Source organism: Anser cygnoides, chromosome 3 (assembly GCF_040182565.1).
Source record: "Anser cygnoides isolate HZ-2024a breed goose chromosome 3, Taihu_goose_T2T_genome, whole genome shotgun sequence".
Classification (NCBI taxonomy): domain Eukaryota; kingdom Metazoa; phylum Chordata; class Aves; order Anseriformes; family Anatidae; genus Anser; species Anser cygnoides.
In genome coordinates this window covers 97187732-97199476 of record NC_089875.1, presented here as the reverse complement: position 1 = coordinate 97199476, position 11745 = coordinate 97187732, and the positions used below count along the sequence as shown (strand labels likewise).

General features: G+C 41.8%; 1 protein-coding gene across 2 annotated transcripts in view; it reads left to right on the top strand.

Moving 5' to 3' along the window:
• The first annotated feature begins 2383 nt into the window (after positions 1-2383).
• Positions 2384-11745, top strand: part of FAM83B (family with sequence similarity 83 member B) — a 51021-nt gene continuing 41659 nt past the window's right edge. Inside the window, exons 1-2 of one of the 2 annotated variants that reach the window (XM_048078093.2) lie at positions 2384-2521; positions 7023-7526. In XM_048078093.2, coding sequence (XP_047934050.2) covers positions 7083-7526 — 444 coding nt within the window. In that variant the 5' untranslated portion in view covers positions 2384-2521; positions 7023-7082. Of the gene's footprint in view, positions 2522-7022; positions 7527-11745 lie in introns of those variants that run through there. The other variant, XM_066994786.1, reaches the window with a different exon arrangement.

The following is an 11745-nucleotide window of genomic DNA, read 5'->3' as shown; positions in this document are numbered from 1 at the left end:
GTAAGGATGCTAAAAGGCACATCCCTACCTAGTCTTTTTAGAATCCAGTTTTATACCTGTTGTTCAAGAATTTGTCTTACTGTTTATTGAGCTTGCTGATAGCCGTCTCCCTTCATCACCTCCTGTGGATGCAAGACACAGAAGTTTGCTACCTGCTGAATTAAATTGTTCCTTATTTTAACAGTCGACTATAGGTAGCTGGTTTCTGAAACACATTATCCTAGCTGGATTTTATGAAATGTCAGGCCTTGTACAGCTATTGGAGGGCTTCCACTGATAATCTCAGGCAGCCCCTAACTGCATGGAAGAATCTGCATCAGCATTTGACATCCCCTTTTTCTATCATCTCAGTAAAGGCTTGCTCATGATTTATAAAGATATGTTTAAGATTCCTTCATCTCTTTTCTCATCATTCTGTTTACCCATCAATTTTAAAGTTAGCGTGGGGTAATGGCTATGTAGAGAGCGTGTGATTCTCCTTAGTAGAAACAGCAGTAGTAATAATGCCCTGTTATTACTGACATTATTGTTGTTGTTTTATACTGCATTGTTCATTTGTGTTGCATATGTGCATGTGTATAGCTGAAGATCTCAATACCAGACCAGTTTCCCACTGAGCTGGACACTATAGAGGTACATAAAAAAAAAATAAAATAAAATAAAATAAAATAAAATAAAATAAAATAAAATAAAATAAAATAAAATAAAATAAAATAAAATTTTTCTTGTGCAGATGCTAAGGTTGAAAAAAAAAAAAGTTATTTTTCATGTAGATTTCCTTATTTAGAAAGCTACTACTCATTACTGTTTTTTGTTAAGCCTGTACTCAAGCACTGACTTCTAAAACTGAGACCCAGTGACACTTGTAAACTTCATGTAAAGTTTAACCAATAAATTTGAGATCAAAAGTCCTTTTGGGATTATCTGTTCACCTTCTTACCTTTCCTAAAATAATTTTAGAAAATAGATCTACTCTTTTAAAAATTTACATGGCCACCTCTTAATGGACAAGTTTCCACTGAAACATGTTCTTCTTCCTGACCACACATTTTCATGGGATAAAAAGCGCTTCATCAAAAACACAGGGAAATACTTTTGGGGATGTAAGAAGGATTAAATCAATTAATCCAGGTGATCCTATGTCTGTAAACAGTAATTCAGAAGTATACTGACACCAGCTATTTCCGCTTGTGAATTGTATCGCCTGAATTCACTGTGTAACAAAAGTTACTGCCTGGCAGCCACCAGATACATACACAACCATGTATATTGTTGTGTAGACATTGTGTATTTTTACACATACACACACACACATTCATTTTTTTTTTTTCCTTATAGAGAAGTTGAAAAGTCTCAGTGGAACCGTGCTTAGCTCCAGAAACAGGACATACCCTGCACTTACAACTGGGCAGGGAAGGGTAGGTGTTTGTGTCTGAAGCCAGACTGGGCAGTGAAGGGTAGAAGTTTGTGTCTAAAGTGTGACTGGACAAATTATTACTGATCAAGTGTCGTGTGTGACACCTCATTGTCTGCTTGACAAACCCAGCATGCTTCAGCCAAGCATGGGCATGATACATTGATCCACTGGCAGTTACATGGTCATGCTACGAGGATGGCCATGCTTTGGAAGGGCCTGAGTGGGATTTGGATTGCAGTTGTGCTATGAGGATGGCCGTGCTTTGGAAGGGCCTGAGTGGGATTTGGATTGCAGTTGTGCTATGAGGATGGCCGTGCTTTGGAAGGAATGGCCTTTCCGAGTGGGACCTCGATTGCAGCTGGGCAGAGGACAGCCGCGTTGGCGTGCCTGGCCGGCTGTGCAGCACTGAGGGGGCTGCAGGAAGGCCCAGCAGGCATCACCACCAGAGTGGGGGGCTGTGGCGTTTCTTAACCAGAGACATGAAGCAGAAGAGCATTTTAATGTAATATAGCTATGAAAAGCGGGCTTGTTCACATCACCTAGTGTAAAGGTGTGGGTACAGCCAGGTATAGCTCCCTTGCCGTGACAATCTCCCTGCAGTTAACTTAGAAACTGCGACTCGAGGCAGAGGGGTGCGCTTCTTCCCCAACTCACCGTTCAGCTTTAGGCTTCATCTCCCAAGTGCACACTCCCAACACACACACAGACACTCACACACACCCTCACACACCCACACACACCCCAGGGGCTGCCGGTGTGCGCGGCTCCGCGGGGCCGTGCCGAGCCGAGCCGTGCCGTGCCGTGGGGGGCCCCGCCGCGCCCCTGGGAAGGCGCTGCCCTTCGCTCCGCGCTGGGGCCGGGCTTCCCCAGTTCAGACAAGTTCTCGCCCCGCTTCTCTGCGGCGGCGGCGGGTTGTGGTGCGACACCGTCCTGACATGTTGTAACTGGTTTCCACACCCACCGCGCCTCAGAGCGACGGACGGGAAGTACCTGCGAGGAGCCGTGCGCCGGCCGGCCCCGCTCCCCGCAGCCGCGATCGCAACGAGCCGCGACCCCCCGCCGGCAAGGAGCCGCTCCGGAGGCGAGTCCTGGGGCAGCCCGGCAGTAAGTGGCTCTCCCTCCCGCTGCCCCGACGGGGCCCGGCCCGGCCGCTCGGCCCCCCGCGGAGCCGAGCCCTTGGGGCGCCGCCTCGTGTCCCCCCCCTCGCCCCGTAACCGCGAACGGGGGCACAAAATGGAGGCGGCGGCGGCACCTGAGGGAACGGTTGGGGATGGGGTCGGGGTGGCGGGGGGCTGGCGGCCCTCGGGGGCTTGCTCACACCCCTCCCGGCCACCCCGCGTCCCTCAGGGGGTTTGCGGTGTTCCCTCCCGGGGAGGTGGTGGCGGTGGCCGAAGGTGGCACCCGCGCGGTGTCCCCAAGGCTGAGGCGTGCCCGAGCACGTGGCGGCGCCCGCGGAGGCCGTTTGGGCTGGAAAGTGAACTTCTAGCCCCAAAAACGGGGCGAGCGGGGAGCCTTCGAGGGGTTCCCTTCGGGTCTGGTGCCCCCGAGTGAAATGATTAGCTGCTGCTGGCCGGTGTTGGAAATTATTGTCTGTGACTGATACGGTTCCTTGACACAGTGGAGAGCAGGCGTGGGAAAATCGCCTGTTTATTCCCTAAAAGCCTGGCCACAGCTGCCCCGGAGCGCTGGGGAGCCTTGCGAGATCCCTTTAGGGTGCCCCAAGGAGCACACAAGGACGATGGCGACACGATGCCCCCCGTGGCTTAAATTCGCCTTTACCGAGGTGGCAAGATGGCAACTTTGTGCAGAAACTGGCCGAGTTTGAGCGGGCTTCTTTCAGGAAAGAGATAAGGGCGTCCCTAGGAGAGCACCACGGCCAGGGCCTTCCCGTGGACCGGCTGTGCGAGCCTGAGGGTAGAGCTGCTCCCCAGAGTTGCTGAATAGGAAATTTTTCAAATCCTGAGAATATTAGCAAGGCCAGGAAGTTGCTTGTCTTTAGCTCTAGCCTGGAGGATTGTGCTCCGGGAACCACCGCATAATACTGCATCATTTTCTTCAGCGGGCTCTCGTCATCTGTTGCTTTTGTGGAAGCTGGGATACTCTGTATCTTCCCATAAAAATACAAATATACTTTTCTTTAAAGCTTTTCTTCTTGCTGCATTCAAAATGCCAGATACACTGGATTGGAACTAACAGTTAAGCTTATTTCTCAGAGCATGAACAACAGCTTTCCTGGTAACATTTGTGGTCATGTATACAAAACCCTTTAGAGCATAGATGACATCTACAAAGGTGGGAAGATGGGTTTAATCGGGCTCCCCGGAAGCCTCCAGAGATGGGCCTCATTCTACACAACCTTGCTGATAGCCTTGTGTCTACCTGAGGAGGTTAAATACTGATCTTTGAGGAATCGAGTTGATTATGCAGAAATCATTTTACATGGGTGAAGAAGACATCAAAAATAAATATTTTAGAATTTTGTTTAAACCTCTGTCACTCCATCAAAGATTTTAGTGGTGTCATAGATGAATTTCTTACAAAATAGCTCTTGCCTCCCAAGGAGGAAAGTCCCTGTTTCAAGACCTCTAGAGCTTTTGTCAAATATACCTGAAGCCATAATTTTAATTTGAGAGTTTTCTTTTGTTTCTTCTCATGAATGTATCACATGCAGATATCCTTAATTCAAAAAACTAAAACTGGAATTATTTCATTTGTCTCATCTTCTGTGATTTATTTCCATGCTGACAGATTTAACATTTATTTTCTTAAATAAATGTATACAGCTTTAAACGTCTTTTATAAACAGCACTTGTAAATCAAAGATCAACATCAAAGATGTTCCCTGTAACATAACTATTCTTGTTTGGAAGACACTGCACTAATGTTGACTAAAGTCTCACCTTTCTGAGATGACGGTATATTTACACCTTGCTTTCAGCATATATTGTATGTTTAAGCCTACGTTATTGCATTTGATGCATGCCCCAATTAATTAGTTCACTGGTTTTAATAAAAAGTCAAACAATATACTGTACCATTACAAAAAAAAAAAAAAAAAAGAAAAAGAAAATTACAATATTACAAAAAAATACAAATATATATATATATCAAAAGAACAAAACAAAAAAAAGGCACATGAGTCAGTGTATACACCTGTATGGACACACAGGCACATACATGCAATCATTTTTATTTGTTCATAACATTCAATATTTTATATTGCACAAGCTCACATACTAAATACAGTCCTGTTCCCTTACATTATTTTTCAAAGGAAAGAGAGAGAAGAAAAAGGGATTTAGAAAAGGTTTTGAAATAAACACTTAGCTGTCTTTCTCAACTATATATATGCAATAAGTGGCAAAACTCCTGTTCAAGGACTATATCCATTCTAAATTAATAATAATTTCAGAAATATCTCTCATTTGCCTTAGTAAAATCAGGATTCAGCCTTTAAAGTCATACTAAGACTGTTTTCTTACATTCTTTGGAGTGATCCTAGTCCTGGAAGGTCCTACAGCAAGGGGTATGTTAGGTTCTCAGGAAAGTTACTTATATTTGTGTTCAGGCTCTTCAGAAGAGCTCAGCTCAGTAACTTTTTGTACTTCTGGTAGTTTTTCACCATTCATCTAAATTTTCTTGAAAAGCTGTTCCTTGTGGTTGCCTTTCATGGGACACTGATATGAAGCTTTTAGTTGTACAATATTTTAAGAGTATGACCTTAGAAATGGTCTATTTTGGCTGTACTGCATGCTTGGTTCTCTGCCACAGTATACCGTAGGTTGTCATCTGCAACAGAACAAAGTGTGCATGGAAACAGTCTTGTTCCCATTTGGTAACACTGTATTTCTATCTGTTAATGCAGTGAAGAATGAAGCCCTGAATATCTGTCACAGGAATACATATAGTTCTTGATCAGTGGAGAGCCATCAGATCCCTTTCACTTGCTGCTTTCCAGTTCACCACAAAGAGCTACTCTAGAATCAGCCAGAAACACTCCTTTCCCTGAGGCTCGAAAGCAATCCTATCTGGGAAGATCTATCCTGCTACTTGGCTGGGAGACAGGATTCAAATGGGATTATTTCATATGACATGCTGATGCCAGCCTCAGATCTGGATTTTTCTTTCCTTGTCTTTTTTTTTTTTTTTTAACCTCTGACTTCCCAAGTTGCTCAGAAATCTCAGTTTCATTGAACATTTAATTGCATTTTAGAGTATCAGTAGTGTATGGAGATTTTGATTTTCCTTCCTGTAGGTTAATGTAGCTAACTTATATTTCCTTTCAAGAAGATTTAAAGTATTCCCAGCAGATTGTGGAAAATGAAGTTTGCAAAAATATCTGAAAGGTCTTGAAGTGAGAATTATGTTTATATGCCAGTAAATGAAACACCATGCGACTGTTCCTATTATACTGCTATACCAATAATTAGGCTTGCAAGGAAACCCAGTGTTAACTTTCAAACAATACTTTGTATATGCTTATCATAATTATTCTGGCTTCACTGGCTGTTCTTCCTACTTCTGCTGTCTTTCTCCTAAGCTTTGCAATGATGCAAGCCCTATGCCCTAGCCCTGAGAGATGAAACACTGCTACCATGCATCATCTTTCTGTTTCACATGGCTGCGGTCATTCCATTCTCATGTACATCCCTCTTTCTCTGGCTTTCCTGCCCAGTGCAGAAAATCATTGCCGTTCAGGTTTTAGGCGAACAGTGGCTGCAGTTCCATAGGGTTGTACAGGCGTGAGGGAAGAGACATTGGCCATTTATCCTCTGTCGACCTTAAATCCCAAACTGACGTAGCAGGAACCAAGCCTTTCAATCCTTGTTAAATGAAATAAAAAGATGGTAAGAATGAATTTATAAATCATCAGCACTAAACAGCTTACTTATTATTAATGTTTTGAAAAAAAAAAAAAAGGTAAGATTAAAGCAGCCGCTCCTTTTGGCAGAAGGGATGAGCAGGGTGGAAACTAGACATCAGATTGCTGATTCAGAGGTTGATCCCAGATGTGGGAGGAGACATCATTCTGGAGTTCCTCATAACTCCCTGAAATGAGGAAGGTTGGTCCTGCTTGGGAGCAACAAGTGGATTAGATCAGCATGGGAGGACATATAGATAAGGAGAAGGGCCTGAATGACTGTGGTTTCAAAGAAGGCAGAGAAAAGGTATGTGTTGCATCAAAAATTAGGAAATATAATTGAGTTCTGAGGTGCCTCTCTCAACACTACTCTGTCAGTTATTACAAAGAGTTTTGAAACAGTACCTGTAGTCATGAATTGAAATATACTCTAGGTATGTATTGGTGTTACTGGTACCTTGTATTATGAGTTCTGCTGTAGCTTTTAGTACAAGAGCTTCACCAAGTCACTTAGTATCATATGTGTTTAGTATTGCCTTAAGTAGAGGAGGCTTTTTAACTAGCTCATTAATAGTCATTTGGGAGTGGTCATCCCCAAGGATTTTCTAAACATTTTTAAGTTCTTGGAAGGTGTTAGAAAAACTTACGGCAATATTCTAGCAAAGTATTTTGTATAGTATCTGTGTATGTGTCTCAGATTACTACAGATATTCTGATTGTTGTCTTACTTTCCTCTCCTTATAGGTATATTTCGTCAGCTCACGAATGGAAGTGTAAGAGGCTTTATACAAAATATATGTGAAAATGGAAACTTCATCTTTGCTGTCATCTCTACATGATGAATGCAGATCAGACAACTACATCGAACCTCATTACAAGGAATGGTACCGAGTAGCAATTGATGCTCTAATTGAAGGAGGTTTAGAAGCCTACAAAGAATTTCTTTCCAAAGAGAGATGTTCAGAGTTCCTTGCAGATGAGGAAATTGAATATATTTTGAACAATGTTCATAAACTTCCCCAAAACACAGTTTATTCCTCTAACCATGCCATTGATGACACCTCTTCCTCGGGAACCTACTGGCCTATTGAATCAGATGTGGAAGCTCCAAATCTTGACTTAGGTTGGCCCTACCTGATGCCTGGAATTTCTGGTGGCACAAACATTGATCTGCTTTTTCATCCTCCACGAGCACAGCCTTACACCATAAAGGAAACTATTCGCAAGATGATACGAGATGCGAGAAAGGTAAACATGAAAAATACTGTGGAAAAAAAAGGTAGCAATAATAATCTAGTTGGTGCCTTATCAGAAAATGTTTGGTTTTTTTCTCCCCTGGCAGGAAAAAAATATCTGGCTGCTAACAATTTAAACTGAAATCTTCTCCCAGACTGAGATCGGTCCCTTGCTATATCATATGCACCAATGTCATTAATCTCATTTACAAGGGATCAGGGATTAACTAGAGGGATTAATGAAGAGTAATTACCATTTTACTATAATGCTGACCAGTCCATGAGAAATTTGTAGATAATCAGCATGCCTTTTCTTTGACCTCACTTGAATATACCTCAGATGACACAATTCTACCCAACTTCAGGATATATCCTAAGGTTTCTCTCCTGCGTCAGTGGGAATGAATATGTACAGTTGGAACATGCATCGGTTTGGTATGCTGGCCTGTTGTTACAAGAAAATAACAACTTTATGTATATGGGACTCATGTACCTTAAGGTTCTCAGCTTTTGTGACTTTGCATGCCAACTGTCATCATGGAAATTAGTCAGGAAAGTATTAGAGAGAGCTGGGAAGAAAAAAAAATAGATTTAGGAAACAATGAAATGAGTGTTAACTAGGTACCTTACCTTCATTTTTGGCTAATTTATAAGATATTTGAACACTTCTCCAAATGTACTTGTCTCTGCTTAGGGGCACTTCCATCCTGAGTTTCCTAAGACTTAGGCCTAGATGTACAAAGTGCCTCTTACTTCCTAGTGTCAAGTGTGTGCGTTTGGATTTTTGTTTTGTTTTGTTTTTAAAGCATGTAAGTGTGCAGTTCTGTTTGACCCTCCACCAAATTACCTCACTAAATAGATCTTACAAGGTTTCAGAAGTATTCCTAGCAAGTATGACACGCTCTCCTTTCTTCAGCTTATTTCTGCATATGGGCTCTGTGAGGGTTTAACTCTGTGGGACATCCAGCTCAAGTGCCTCTGTAAACACTATAGTGACTTGAATGTCTGTGTAAATGGGTGTAATAGAGGTGGACTGACATGGCCGTGGAAGGGAACGACGTCTTTTTATGATGTCTCTTTTCTATTTAGATAAAGCATATAATTTGTTGCCACAATAGAGTTATCACTAGACCTTCTGTCGTAAAGTTTACAGCGCAGAATTAGTCTGCTCTCATCACAAGGAAGAGAAGAATTGCTTTTTCCCCTCTGTGTCCCTTTCTAAATAACAGTTGGTGTTTTCTGGTTTTGGATGTAGTAAGACTTGACTTTTAACCTTGACTTGGCTGGCATACTCTTATCTTTTTCAACGGCAGCTCCTGAGCTATGAATGTATCTATTGTAAGGGAAACAGGGAAAATGGAGTTAACTCCAGTGCCAAGGCTAGTTCAGTTTTGTTAGGTCTCAAAATGCCATAAAGAAATGTTGTTTCTAGTCAATTTTTACTGTTTTTCTGCCTGTTTTGTTTATGTGCAAACCAGGCCCTCTCCAAGGGCTCTGTTGGCTCATGGTACTGTCTTGTTAAACATCATTTCAGGGAGTATGCCTCCTCTGAATTCAGTTAGGTAAAAAAATTAGGTGTGATTCTTACCCCTTTCTGAAAAAGAAGTTTAATGTATATTACATTAGCTCTCTGATATGCTGTGTCATTTCCACGTTACAAAGAGGATATAATGTATGTGTCACTGTCAAATCTGACAGCTGAAAGGCTTGTTTAGTTGATCAGTAAAACCTCAAGATCAACAACCATAACACTTTTGATACAGTGATATGGGTTAGTCGCTTCGGAAGCAGCAATTAAATCTAAAAGACGTTGTCTCTTCTGTCTGCAGATACAAGTGACATGCATAGAAGAGTTTAAAGGATTTCTAAGTAAGGTAAAATAAGGCATTTAAAACATGCCTACAGCAGGAAAACACTTTGTAAACAGGCTAACCTACTTCTCCTAAGCCACTTTTAAAAATATAGCTATATTAAACATGGTTCTTTGTTATGTAGCAGTGGAGATGTGTAGTCATATGAGAATATTCAAAGGAAATAGAAAAAGGTCACACATGAAAAAAAGAAACCTGTAAAGAATAAACAAGTTCTTCAGCAAATCACATTAAACCAATAAGCAAAATCTATGGGAATTTCAGCATACTTCTGTGGGAAAATAAAGAGGCTGTTGGAGATGGGAGTATTTGTACCACCTAACTTTAAGCACCAAACCTGCGTGCCTGGGTTCAGGCACTGATTTCCCTGGGCTACCCAAGCTTGGTGCAGTGGGAAACCAACTCCTACAAGGGCAAGTCAGAGAATGTTTCTGCACCAGTTTGCCCAATGAAGAAAACTATTTGATATGTTTATATGTATATACAAGCCCCAAAATTAATAGATGAGACTGAGCTAGTTGAAACCTAGATTCTTTTGAATATTTGAAGATATACAAGGATAAGATGACATTATTAGTGGACTTACTCTTGACCTCTTTCATGCTTGATGCATCACAGTGTCACTCCTTAAAATGATTATTACATATGTTAATTCTGACCTTAAGAAGACGTTGTAAACAACATTAGGCAACTTGCTGGCTGACAGCGATTTTTTCCTGACTAAAGAGGAAAATCATATGTAAGGCTTTGCTACACTAGGCTGAAAACGGTGATTATGAAAAAGTGTCAGAAGGAAATCTCGTCTCGTGTTTCTTAGATGTATAAGATGTAGAAAAACTATGCATATCACCTTCATGGTAAGTACAGTCGATATAATAATGGAGTTTTTCTTACAGAAAAGGGTCAATATTATTGAATCCTAGAAAATGAGCCTGCCACTTCAAGAAGATGAGCCCATGTTTGTGATGTGTGTTTGTGAACAACTAATAGGGGAGCTGTGTCGTACACAGGATGACATTACATTACAGTCTATGCTACAGCACTTCTGTGGGATAGGCACGCTGTCAGAGTGAGGTTAGCAGAGTGCCTTAGGTCAAACCTAACATGCCAACAAAATGGGTTTACTGTTGGTGTAACTAGACCTCATCTCCAAATGATAGAGCTTGCCAGCCGCCCTCCTCTGTCGACATAACTGGTGTTCATACGCGGAGGCTGTTCGGCATGACTGTGTCAGCTAGGGAAACAGGAGTCTTTTTCAGATGTTAATACAGCCGTGTGGGAAAAAAAAAAAACACTGCAAGGTCTGTCTGACCTTGATGATGGACAGACTTTTGCAAACAAACCGGTAGCCTTATTTCTTGTGTGTTTTGGAGGCTTCTGCCTTTAATCATTGGCAGGTTTCCGGCTTCTCTGAAGCTTGAGGTGCTCCTGCAGCCTGACTCATCCCAGCTGGGCTGTCTGAACCACAACTGATAATGTTTAGCAGTTTTTCCTGACAAGATTATTCATCTGGGAAATGGTATCAAGACGATTAGTCATCTGTGTCAGGTTAATGTGAATCTTCCTTCTCTCACTATAAAGTAACGCAGAAATTTCAGTAATGAAGTGTTTTTTACCTGCATGACTTCTCATAAGAGATGCCTCAAAACTGTCAGTTGTGAGGCTTGTACATGGGTGCAACAAACATCCTGTACTGTCTCTCAAGCGTGATGGACAGGGTGAGGCAACGGGGAGAGGACAGGACAGAGCAATAAAGGGTCCTTCTGGCTCTGTTTTTCTCTCACTGCATTAACTGGATTCCCCTCTCCACCACTGAGACATTCCTACATAGTTTTAGAGAGAATGCATAGCTCTGAGTCTTTTAGATTGATATCCAAATAAGGATCAGCTCTTCCTGGAGAGAATTCAAACCTGTTTTGTAAAGAACCATGTTGTTTAGACAACCCAAGGGTTACTGCTTTGCAGCACAAGCCAGAAAACACTGAAAGACCTCCCTGACATACTTTGGGGATTTCTGATGGAGTGTTTTAAGTTGCTGGCTATTCAATAAACATGCAACCCAGCACTCATTTCATTTTATTCAAATAGACTAGCAGTCTTAAATCCGGGTTTATAAAATCAGTGATAGTTGTAAGACTTTTTAAAAAGTTATTTGCTAAGAAGGCTAAATGGAAATTTAGATAATGTATTACCATTTTAGAAAATCAAAAAAGGCAGATATTTTAGCTGAATTGCTCATGGTTGTGCTTTTTAATGGGAGAAATGTTTGCAAAACTTGGACCCTTGGGAAGGAATTAAGTTACACTGTAAAGGAGTGTAATTTGCTATTAAGTCTTGCTGGACCCGCTGCATGTAGGCCTT